Source organism: Adiantum capillus-veneris, chromosome 21, assembly GCF_014529385.1.
Source record: "Adiantum capillus-veneris isolate H3 chromosome 21, ASM1452938v2, whole genome shotgun sequence".
Taxonomy (NCBI): Eukaryota; Viridiplantae; Streptophyta; class Polypodiopsida; order Polypodiales; family Pteridaceae; genus Adiantum; species Adiantum capillus-veneris.
Window position 1 is genome coordinate 42,123,688 of NC_140951.1, and position 12,181 is coordinate 42,135,868.

Here is a 12,181-nt window from a genome sequence, read left to right on the forward strand (position 1 = left end):
TACCATCTTTCTTTTTTACCAATAGAATTGGTGATGCCCAAGGCGAAGTGCTAGGTCTAGTGAAACCACGAGCAAGGTAGTTAGCCAACTGACTCTCAACCTCCTTGGCTTCTTTAGCACTCATACGATAAGGTGGTTACTCACCGGTTTAGTGCCTGTCAAGACATCTATGCCATGATGCACATCACGTGTAGGGGGTAAACCCGGTGGTAAATCACTTGAGAACACATCACTATACTTCGTGAGTAAGTTAGTCAACTTTTTCCGTGCAAAAGGAGAAAGTAAACTAGAGTTATGTTGGGATGGAGAATCTTGTAATTCCTGTAATGTTTGTTGTACAACAGTTACACGTTGCTCGATAGAATTAAAATTGAGAGCACTTTGCTCGTTAGATTTGTTAACACTTTGTTTATCAGTAGAATTCATTGCACTTTGCATACCATTAGAATTCATTGCACGTTGCATACCTTTACTAGAATTCACCGCACTTTGCTCTTGAGAATTCACAAGACTTGGAGACAAGCAGTAACACAAAAATATTTATAAATTTGCTTTCTACAAAATAGAAAGCTCGGCTGTACGTATAAGAGGTGCAGATGGTATGTTTTTTGTCACCAAGCAAAAGCACACATTTACCATTGGCCATAAAGGATAAGGAGTTGTGTTCATAACTAGTGTGCAATGTGTTTCCTAAACCATGTAGCCACTCCTGTCCTAAAACTACATCAACACGATCCATGTTCATAACTTGGAAATCAAAGGTCATCGTATGATCTTGAACAATAAGCTCAACCCCTTGAACTACCGTGTCCCATACTTCTTTATCATTCCCAGACATTTGCTCCACCACATACTTGTGAGAGTATGGAGTCAGTGTAAGCTTCAATTTCTTGACTAGCTTTGTTTTGTATGCTCCGCGATTTGCGTTGCATGTGAACCTCGCCTTGTGGGAATTTGAGCGCTTCACTTGTCGTTCGTTGTAAGAACACCTTTGATGATTCTTCACAAAAACTCGTCATTTTTCGTTTTTGTGAAGGCTTTTCTTCACTTTGAAGCTACCTCCTTGAGGCAATTTTTTTTTTTTGGGAGGAAAACTTGCCTTCCTCCAAGAAGTGAAAAGGAAGGGTGAAGCTACTTCCTTGAAGTTTGAAGCTTTCCCTTTCCTTCTAGTTTTCCTTTCAGCACAAGTAGACTATCTTTCCTTGTTATACACAACAAGGGCCAAATAGCTTTGATGGTAAAGTGTTGGCCACTTACCCTCATGGGGTGGGATCAACCCTCCTTCATGCAAGGGTTAAGCTGGCCTTCTTACACGCGTAGCCCAAACGACACCAAACGAAAGCCTTCGGAGCCTCGATACTGTCGAGTTGCCGATCGAGTTTGCCTTGGTTGCCCGCCTTGGTGGACGTAGATGGGGCGGGCGTGGCCAGTTGTTGTTGTTTGGCCTCGCGCTGCGCATGGAAAAACATGCCTGTCTTCTTTTGCTGCACAGCGGAGACATCGCTGTCTGCGGAACATGGGAGAGAAGCAGAGTGTCGCACGCACATGCAAGCCGCTTTAAACCTCCTCCCAAAAATAGCTTTGATACTAGTGAAAGGGCGTTGGTAATGCGTGTGCTAGTCTCCACCCAATCGTGCTATCTTATAGCCTCCCCCTAGCGTATACACTGTCCGGTCGTGCCGGTGGCGTTGCCCATAGGACCCATGTCCTTACACACACGCTGGGTGGGGATCGGGAAGCCGGCTAGGGACCTGGCACACTTGCTTGCTTTTGATACCAGTTGTGGGGCGATTCCCAATGCGAATGTGTGTAGGAAGGGGGAAAGAAGAAGATGAGACGACGCAATTGGGGGAAACAAACACAGTAGAAGGAGATTGTGTGTGTGTTTGTGTGTGTGTGTGTCCTTTATTCATATGTGTATGGTCAATGAAGGGTTAGTATACACAAGGGGGTTGATGGGTTAGGGTCACATGGGCGTCGGCCACCATTGGCCTTTACCCAACAATACATGGGTATATCTTCTTGCTAAGAAATCTAATACTATGTATAACTTTCAAAGTTGCATAAGCCAAGTTGAAAACCAATCAAACTCTAAAGTCTCTATGTTGAGAATTAACAATAGAGGAGAATTTAACCATTTGATTCTTTTCTCTCTTCTAAGGGCATTCAAAAATCCCTCCCTTGCACCCCTCAACATAATGGTTTTGTGGAAAGGAAGAATAGGACAATCGAGGAGATGGCATGCACTCTTTTATATCTTGCCTCTATCCCTATCATTGCCCTCATTTCGGAGTGAAGCCATGCCTACATTAGTTAACCTCTCTCACAAAAACGGTGGATGAAAACACTCTAGGGAAGGTATTTATAGGTTGTAGACCTAGTGTAACACATGTTCATGTCCTTGGTTGTGTTGCTGATGTTCATGTTTCATCAAAGAAGAGGACCTTGGATGCTAAATGTAAACATATGATATTTCATTGGTATGCCTCTTGCTCCAAAGGATTTTGGTTTTGAGATAAGTGATCCTTGGTTTGATGATACTAGATTTGGTCCTTTGTTTATTGGAGCTTCTTCATCTTATGATGCTATTGACCCATTTCCACATCTTGAGATGGTTTAACCTCTTGTAACACTCCACTCATTTGCAGTACCATGGCCACTCCTACTTCTACTATTGGTTCCTCTTCACCCTCACCATCATCAACATCCACTTTCTCTTCATCGGCTATTCCCACATCCTCTATGCGAGATAATAATAATGGTACTTCTCCTCTAACCACACAAGTGAAGCCCAATGACCCTCATAGATGGAATTGCACTCTTCTTCGAGACTCTAGTCTCTCGGTTTCTATTAGCTTTCTATTGGATGGATGACTTGTAGTTCACATCATGTGAATTTTTCTTTGATATCATAGGTGGATGAGATAGATTTCTTAGAGGCTATGTCTCACTCTCACTAGAGAGAGGTGATGATATTTGAGATGTCTTTTATTTAAGGATAATCATAGATTGGAGTATTTATCACTTGGATGTTCTATTGCTTGCGTATTTCTTTATCCCATATTCTTGTTATTTATGGCCGAGCTAAACACATTTATGTTCACTACCACTTTGTTTGGGATTACATTGAGCATGGTTGTATTAGCTTGTACTTTTGTCCCACCATTGATAATCTTGTAGATCTTCTCACTAAGCCTCTACCTTGACCTAAACTGTCATCTTTAATTTAGAGAGGTGGAGCTAAACCACCCATGTGGCGCTAAAGAGGAGGTATTGGAGATATGCCATCACCAGATGGTGGCATCCTAGGTTGCACACCATATTTGTAAGGCCAGATTGGCTATGCATATGCCTTTTTAGTCCTTTGACCCACTTTTGGTCTGGTTGTCCCATTTTTGGGCTTTCCTTTTTTTTCCCCGGGTCTCTAGGTGGGATTAAAGGTGACCCTTGCCACTCATTTCCATCCATCCAGTTGTATAACCATTCTCTCAAGTTATCAAGTTATTGCTTTAGGGTCATTGTCACTCGTTCTCTACCACTCTCTGGGTGTATGTCTCTACTCTAGGGTAGTCCTTTCCTCATTCCTTCAATTTTGATAAGACACCAAGAAAAAAGAGATGCTAGTGCCCTTTCATGGTAGTAGAGCATTAGCTTTAAACATGAGCGTAGTCGAGAACTATATAGATGTAACCTTCTCTAGCCAAGGAATTACTATAACATTGTTAGTTTTAGACCGACCTAGGCCGTGGTCACTGCCCAATGTGGGCTTTCCGGAAATCACAGTGCGAAGCTGCGCTGGACTGAGGTTTTACACGACCATTCTGAAAACCCTGTTTAACCGAGATGCAGACGTCTTCGAGAGAGCTTCATCTCCATCGCCAGAAGCAGGCAAGGATGTGCGTGCGAAGGTAGGCGTATCCTTGATCAAAGGGAAGAAAAGCGGGTCCATTTCAAATGCTGCAAAAGGCTGTGGGAAGTTTGGTCACGACAAAGCTGAAGAGCGCCTCACCATGGCCATCCCTGCTTGGCCAGAGTGGAAGAGGCTTTGCAAAAGCAAAAGGCAAAGGTCAGGAAGCTCAACAGCAGTCAACGGAGGAGCTCTCAGGTCCCCCGGGTGAAAAAGTAATTGCTTGTGTCGCTCTGGAGCGCCTCCCGCTGATTGTCCCTCCGCCTGCCCCTGAGGTTGTGGCTTTTCGCAACTTCTCGTAAGTGTTCTCTGCACCCTTTAATTTATATGCAGCTACTTATCTGTAGTGTGCTTTGTGGTCTTGAAGTGCATTGTGGAGTCCTCTTGGTTCTTGTCTTCTTAATGATAGTTTTTGCAAGGTGTCTTATGTCTGCCTTCATCCTCTTCGCAGTTTTTTTTCGACTACAAAAAAAATTTTCACAGTTAAAAACTAAAACATAGCAGGTGCCTCTTATTACCATCTACCGAGCTGCCTAGCTGCCAACATGAGTTGATCTTGCGAGAATGTCATTTTATAAGCATGTGAATCTAGTAGGCACTAGACAACTTGCGAAAGGTGAGAATTTTCCCTGCTTAGTGCATGAGATTTCCAGATCCCCTGATCTGACAAAAATATTTTTATTAGCTTAAGTTTCTCCTGGGGGCCAAGGAAGACACTATAAAATTTTATGTTCGTAAGAATGAGAAAGGTGTAACCATATAGTGTCTATAGCTGGAAATAGAATCAGAAGAAGCTGAAAGACATTGATGTAGAGCTGTATTGCCCACAATTAAGATGCAGATTTTAGAGATCTATGAAGCATTTGTGTGCAAAAGAGTATCTCTAAAACTTATAGGCTTAGGATTTGAAGTTGATTTACACAGCTGGTAAGTTTGTAACTTTATGGTGCTTTTCATTTGTTTCTCGAAGCTTTGAGCTCTTAGTATCAATGTGGAAGTTGTTTGGCTGATAGAGATTTGATTGAGTGGAGACATGAAACAGTGCAAGATTCGCTTACGTTGACCAAAAGCCTTCCAAAAGAGGTGCTAGGCAGCTTCCATGTAATGCTATACCACATTAAAGTGGTGTTCATGAGAGCAAGAACACATTGTAGAGATTGGTTAGGGATGGCTTAGATATCAATAATGACCCTTTGCATTATAGTCAAGATCCTATTTTATGATTGTACGATACGTTTCTGAGAAGAAATGTAGTGGCAAAGAAGTAAATGTGGCACATTTGAACTCCTTTTTGCATGTGTCAGATTCAACTTCGTTGGTGCGAAGCGCCAATTGGGGGGCCAATAATCCTCGAGGGAAAGTCTGCCTCTCCCCTGTTCTAATTCATTCCTCAATTGTGTTTTAGTTTCTTTTCAGTTGTGTGCAAGTCTTGGTAGTGATTACACCCTTGACGTGTGTTGGTGGCCGGCCGGTTACAATGATACTTTTCGAGTATCAGAGATCTACAATTTTCTTACTTGAACAAGCAAATGGATCTTGTATCTACTTTGCAGAGTTGTGAGTGAAAGCCCATGGAGTCTAAGGAATGTGCAAGTTTCTAGCTTGTGTGTTGCACCACTATTCAAGGAAGGATTTCAATCACAGGACCGTCTCTCACATTCATAGAATATGCAAAAGCTCACTCTGCAACTTGTACCAGAAACCTAAAAGCAAAAAGCCACCAGCAGTGATGTGGAGAAAGGAACATCTGCAATGGCAGTAGCTTGATTTCAGGAAAATGCCTGCCAATTGGTACAATCTGGATTCCGAAAGCAAAGATTATGGAAAGATAGATGGGAGGGAGCAGTCAACGAAGAAACAGTTGACATCACCAAAAAAATTGCTGGAGAAGGCCACAAGATGACAATCAAAGCGTTGCACTGGAGCAGACAAGGAGTTGTTAGCTAGGACTTGTTGAAGGTGGCTCCCGAAAATCAGAGTTGGGGAGGGAACTCCAAGAAGACAATGCAAGAGGCTTTGGTGACAACAATATGAAATTGCTGGTGTTGAGAGTGGAGCAGCAAGCCAACAACCCAACACAAAACAAGAAAGAAACAAGGAGCAAACCAAAAGAAGAGAGAGAACGAAAGAAAACAATGTAACACTCCAAACACGAACTTCGCACACCCACACACTCTCTTTTTGTAAATCTTGCTGATTTAATTTACAAGTGGGAAACCTCAAAGCAAGGAAAACCCACGAAAAAGAAGAGATACAAAAAGTGGAGCATATGAGGCTCCGAGGGCTAGAAATAGTCAAAGTAAATCCTATAGGCATCAAGAGTAATGTAGTCAGCATCAGCCCAAGCGACAATTTGAAATAGGGAAACAGGTCAACATTAGTGCCTTGAAACATTAAAAAGTTGTGATGGGGCCAAATGGCCCACAAAATTCAAAATCCGACTCAACCAAAAAAGATCGCAAACTGAGATTGTGGAGACTGAAGCACCCCAAAAATCCAAAACTGTCTGTGAAAAGTGCAAGAAGGAAAACAGAGCCGAAGTTCAGCCCGAATGAAGGTTTTGGAGTAGTGACAACCCCACAATAAGTGTGGCATAGTCTCCTTAGCTTCATGGCATCTGAAACAACAAGTAGTCGCAAATATGCCGTGCGTGCAATAGGCTGCCAACAGGTAGAGCTTTTAAGTTGGAGAGGGACCACAACTGATTACTGTGACGCACAATCCACGCATCAGATTGCAAAAGGGCATAACATTGCTGGCTGAAATGCATTCGAGGTTGGTATCGGCAAGATTTCAATTAGAACAGCAGGAGTCCACATTCAAAGGAGGAATAGGTAAGAGATCAGCAAGCATTCTTCGAATCTCCCTCACACCATTGGTAAACTCGGGCTGCTAAGAATTGGAAGAGTTGTAAGGTCATCATCTGAGGATCATGTTTCCCAAAGAAGGCGCCAGGGTGCAAAAAGAACCTAGCTACTCAAGCAAACTCCCTCAGATCAAACCAAAATGTCCACCAATTTTCTGCATCTATCAAGATCAACCCTGTAGGTACAATTCAATACAATATGCCAAACTGCGTATAGACTCCACATACTCCTACTGTTGTAACTTGCTTCCTTAAAATCTTCATCAAAACTGGCCTTTGTACTTGTGCTGAAGAGAATATACCCACAATTGAATTGTGCAGTCATTATCCAATACACAACATGACTCCAATATTCAAAGGGAGAGGAAGGAACCGGCTGGGGGAACAAGCCTGTAAAGTACACTGGGGCTGATTTGTAACATGCCCAAAAGCTGGGCAAAAGACTTCAAGGGAAGAACCTGATATACTTGCCAGCGGTGGCCAAATCTGCACACTTGAAGAAGGGCTGCCCTCAAGGTTGGAGCTCTCCAAAGGGATGTATGGAAGAAGCATCCGAATGTTGCTAACTGTGGGAGTAGGAACTAGATGTCCCCACAACTATCGACACTACGTGCAAACTTGTCATCCAAAGTGTCAAGAGACGCGGGAACCCCGTGCCAATAGAAAAGAACAAATTGAACACTTCAATAAAAACTGAACTGAAAGAGAGAGCACACACCAACACAGAGTGGCGGAGCTCCACCCCAAGAGAGCATTGGCCCTAACGTTTGGGGCCCCTTTCAGTATTTCTTTATATTACTTCAACCGAGTACAATGCCGATACTCCAATCCTTGCACCTTCACACTGGAGCATGTAACAAACTTGGACATCCCAAGTCAAGATTCTACCGCGACACAACAGAGATTCACTCTAAAATAGTTCACAAAAGACGACACAGCTCGGTGTAGTTCTGTGCCAAGAGGTATTGGCCCCAAGGACTGGCGCCCGTGTCGGTATTTATTTTTATATTAATCTTTGAGCAAAGTACTATGAGCCTGCGGGTGCTCACTCTCAAAGTCTACGTCCAGATGCTCTGAGAAGTGAGCCCTTGAGGCTTATTTATTCTTACAAGGGATGCCCAAAAGCAAAGCCCCAAAATCTTTTAATCAAAAGCTTCTAACTCAAAAGCATTATTCCCAAAACCTGGCCAGCATGATTTGCGGAAACTTGTACTGTCCGTACAGTCCGCATGAAACGCGGAGGTCCGTACGGTGCCACGCCAGCAAGTCAACGCGTTGCGCGGGTTTTCGTACACTGCCACGTCAGCCTGCCGACGCGTTTTTCGATGTTGCTGCCACGTCAACTGTGTGTGTGTGTGTGTGTGTACGGGGGCATGCCATGTCACCAGTTTGTGACATACCCCCTCTTGAAAAAATTGTAATCGCCCTTGATTACAGCTGCAAAACAGACAAAGGCCATAAACTGTCTTCGTAGACAGTGACTGTTAGTACTGACGCACTAGACACGACATATCTAGCACTTGTACAAGACGACAGTCACATCACCGGACATCACATGACATCACAGGACAAATCACATACGAATTCATTCCAAATCTCAGACCATGATTAATTGGCAACGTATTTAGTAATCGCATCTAGATCCATTCGGGACCTCACAGATGCTCGATTAACTAATCCTTATTGCAATCATGTCTATAGAGATTTATGAGACTGAAATGTTGCAGTCATTTCGTCTTTTAGTTCTTGCACTCAAACAAGTCAAGTACAAATCAATCATTTTCATGTTCGGGAATTCCAGTTATATAGTAGAATACTACTCAGTCCTTTAGTATCCCTGAAACCCAAAGGGGACATCGGTGACTCTATTCAAAATCGGGGTAATCCGTTGACAAAGGAGCGGAGTGACTCACTATACTAGATTCACCCTCGTTGAAGTCGGGGTTCTATCGGAGTAGACTATGCTAAACTGAATGCTTCAAGGTAAAGTTCCAAAATTTGAGGAGTATCTGCTAGGTCCTCCTCCTCCATCCACTTCGCATACAATGCAGGATAGTTTTTGAACTTAACCAAGAACCGCCTAATCACTTTACCTTTTATCTTTCTGTCCTTGTGTGCCAATATCTGTTTTGGAACGAGTATCTCCTCGCTTTCCTCCACTACGGGTTGCTCATCTGGCTCCCCATCATCGGGCACGTCGCCTTTAAAAGGCTTCAATAGACTCACATGAAAAGCATTGTGAATCTTCCAAGTATCAAGCAGCTTTAGTCTAAAGGAGACATCATTTATCTTTTCTTTTATCTTGAAAGGGCCATAATACCTCATGTTAAGCTTTGGAAAAAGCCGCTCCTTTTCCTTTTTCTTTCTGAGTCGTGCCTTCTCAAAACGTAAGAGCACCCAATCGTCTTCCTTTGATTTCAAATCGCGACGGTGTCGATTTGCTGCCTTCTTGTGTAGTTCCTGAGATTTCGCTAAAGCCTCCCGGACCTTGGCAAATGCAGTGTCCAAGTCCCTCGTGTATTGGTCGGCTTCAAAAGTTGTGTCTTTCGTGCTAAGGAAGGGTGGAACCTTCGGAGCACCTTTAAACGCCTTCCCCGTCAAAGAGTGGATCGGAACGTCGTTCTGGAACGGGGTGTAACCGGAATGGTGTTTTGGAACGGGGAGGAACGTGAGGTGGAACAACGGAACACGGGGCAGAGCAGGCAAAAAAGTAGGCATTTGGGGGCATATGGGGCTGTTTGGGGGACATATTTGGGGCAGTTTGAGGACAGGTTTGGGGACATAATTGTCAAAGTCGACGATGCGGAAGCGTAGAGAAGGGAGCAAGCACGAGAGAGAGAGAGAGAGAGAGAGAGAGAGAGAGAGAGAGAGAGAGAGAGAGAGAGAGAGAGAGAGAGAGAGAGAGAGAGAGAGAGAGAGAGATAGATTTTATTATCGTCCTCGGAGGTCAAATATGACCTATGGGACCAAAGTTACATGTGATGTAGTATGTGTATGGCTGATGAGTGACTCTCGATGCTCCAAAATTGTAGTGATGAGAGTCGCAATGGAGAGCCCACACTTTGGCTGGGAGAGGAAAGTGTGTAGGTCTAAGTTATGGCTGAAAATGTGAGAGAAGCAAGTTCGGATGTGATCAAAAGCTGAGCACTCTAGTAGTGTGTGGTACTCAGACTCTCGAACTTGCAGTGAGCATAATGTGCACAATCGACTTGACTCTTCTCCATTGCCCCAACGCCCTATCTCGCATCGAAGGAAATGGGAGCTAAGCCGAATTGCTGCGATAGTGCGTATCGCGGACAAGGGAATAGGCTCAAGCATGTAAGTGTGAGTATGGTTTCCTCTCTTAGCGAAGAACATGGTTTTGTAGTTGGGGGCAATATAGGTGGTGTAATGTACGAAGCGTGACCCACCGGATTTCTCCCAAGCCGTAATACATTGGCGTTGTAGAAAAGCTTCATTCACTTGAGAGTCAATTGAAGCATCATGTAGCAAGTGTAATGCATCCCATCTCCCAAACCACTTCTTTATGTCTTGCATCCATCCCGTGCTCAAGATCTTGCTTTTATGCGTCTTTTGAACTTTTTTGCTTGCTTCCCATGCAATTGTAGGAAGTCGATGTGAGGGGTTTTGACGCATCTTTATCATGTACTCCACAACCCTTTCCATGCCCATAACCTCAATTGAAAGAGATCCCGACTCAAGAAGTAGGAGCATATATGGTGTTTGTGTCTTAACTTGGAGAAAGTTTGTAAGAAAACGCTTTTGGACATTCTCAAACTCTTTCCAAGTAGACTTTGAGATGCTCCCGCCCCACACTTCAACTCCATAAAGAAGAATCGGTGTCACCAATGCATCAAAAAGATACTTCTTGAGAACCCAACACTTGATGTTTCCTGCATTACACATGTTCTCAAATGCATAATATGCTCTCTTTCCCGCTTCCAAACGACGCATAGCACATTCATGCCACTTGTGATTGGATGGAACCTCAAGGCCAAGGTACTTAAAGCTCTCAACAACTTCAAGTGTCTCGTTGTTGTACACAATGCATGGCTTCTCCTTATGGTTGGTTTTCATAAGCATAACCTTTGTTTTGGATTCATTTACAATCAGCCCACTATGCAAGCAAAAGTTCTCAAGGACAACCATAAGCTTTTGTGCATCTGCTAAAGTGTGTGCTAGAAGCACTACATCATCCGCATACAACAAAAGCATGATTACCGCATTGCAAATAGTGACCTCTTCAATGCCTTCTTCTTGCATAAAGTCAAGTACCATTTGTTCCAATTGATCGATGCATAGACCAAAGAGAGTTGGTGACAATGGACATCCTTGTTTAACCCCAATAGTGCTTACAAAAATTTCTGAAATTTCTCTTCCCATGCGCAATTGACAAATCACCTTCTCATAGATTCGAGAAACCGCAAGCATAAACTCACTTGGCACTTGGAGTTCTTCCATCCTTCTCCACAAATTGTTACGTGGAATCATATCAAAGGCTTTCTTAAAGTCCACAAAACAACAATACAATCGCTTGCCTTTCAACCGACTTTCCTCCATGAGAACACGAAGAGTGACAAGATGATCAATGGTGCTATGGCATCGACGAAAACCCGCTTGTCCCTTTGCACGCTTGTCATTCTCTTCAGCCCAATCACTCAATTTCATCTCCATTATGCACCCAAACAACTTTGCCATAAGAGACCCAATCATTATAGTCCGGTAGTTGCTTACATTCTTTACATCCCCTCCTTTATGCAAAGGCTTAACCCAATTAGTACTCCAATCATAAGGTATACCATGTTGAAGTGCAAGGTTGAACATATCACACATCCACTCATGGATAAAATCTCCCGTCCATTTGATTATCTCCGGCTTGATACCTTGAATATCTGCCGCTTTGCGAGTGGCCAACTTTTCAAGCCCACCGCATACATCCTCAATAGTAAAAAAAGACGGCATACATGGGAGTGAACCATAAAATGGCATTTTTTCAGTATTTGCTTGCTGATATAATTGCCTACAATGTGTGTACATATCCACTAGACTCAAGTTACCAAAATTCTCAACCCGCTTAACTCTCAAGTTTCTCCAAAATCTTCCACATGCATGTGCCTTTTCTTGGCCTTGAAATTCTTGTTGCTTTACTTCCCATCTTCTTCTCTTCTTTTGAATCAATGCCTTGTATGTATGCAAATGACTTTGATAGTTGTCTTTGTCCATAGTTGCATCAAGCTTTATCAAGGACTTTCGAGCATCTCGACATTCTTTATCAAACCACCTTTTGCGTGATCTATCTTTGTTGATACCATGGAGATGCTTTATGGCAAAGCATTCTTCCGCACAAGAACAAATAGCTTTCTTGAAAGCTTCCTATTTAGTTTCCAATGGTGCATCACATTGAAGCT

The 12,181-nt window shown here is 43.2% G+C and overlaps 1 protein-coding gene across 1 annotated transcript in view; it reads left to right on the plus strand.

The window, feature by feature from the left end:
• Window positions 1-3,737: 3,737 nt before the first annotated feature.
• DECOY (decoy) overlaps window positions 3,738-12,181 on the plus strand; it is a 66,767-nt gene continuing 58,323 nt past the window's right edge. Inside the window, exon 1 of the mRNA XM_086494461.1 lies at window positions 3,738-4,205. Coding sequence (XP_086350587.1) covers window positions 3,955-4,205 — 251 coding nt within the window. The 5' untranslated portion in view covers window positions 3,738-3,954. The remainder of the gene's footprint in view (window positions 4,206-12,181) is intronic.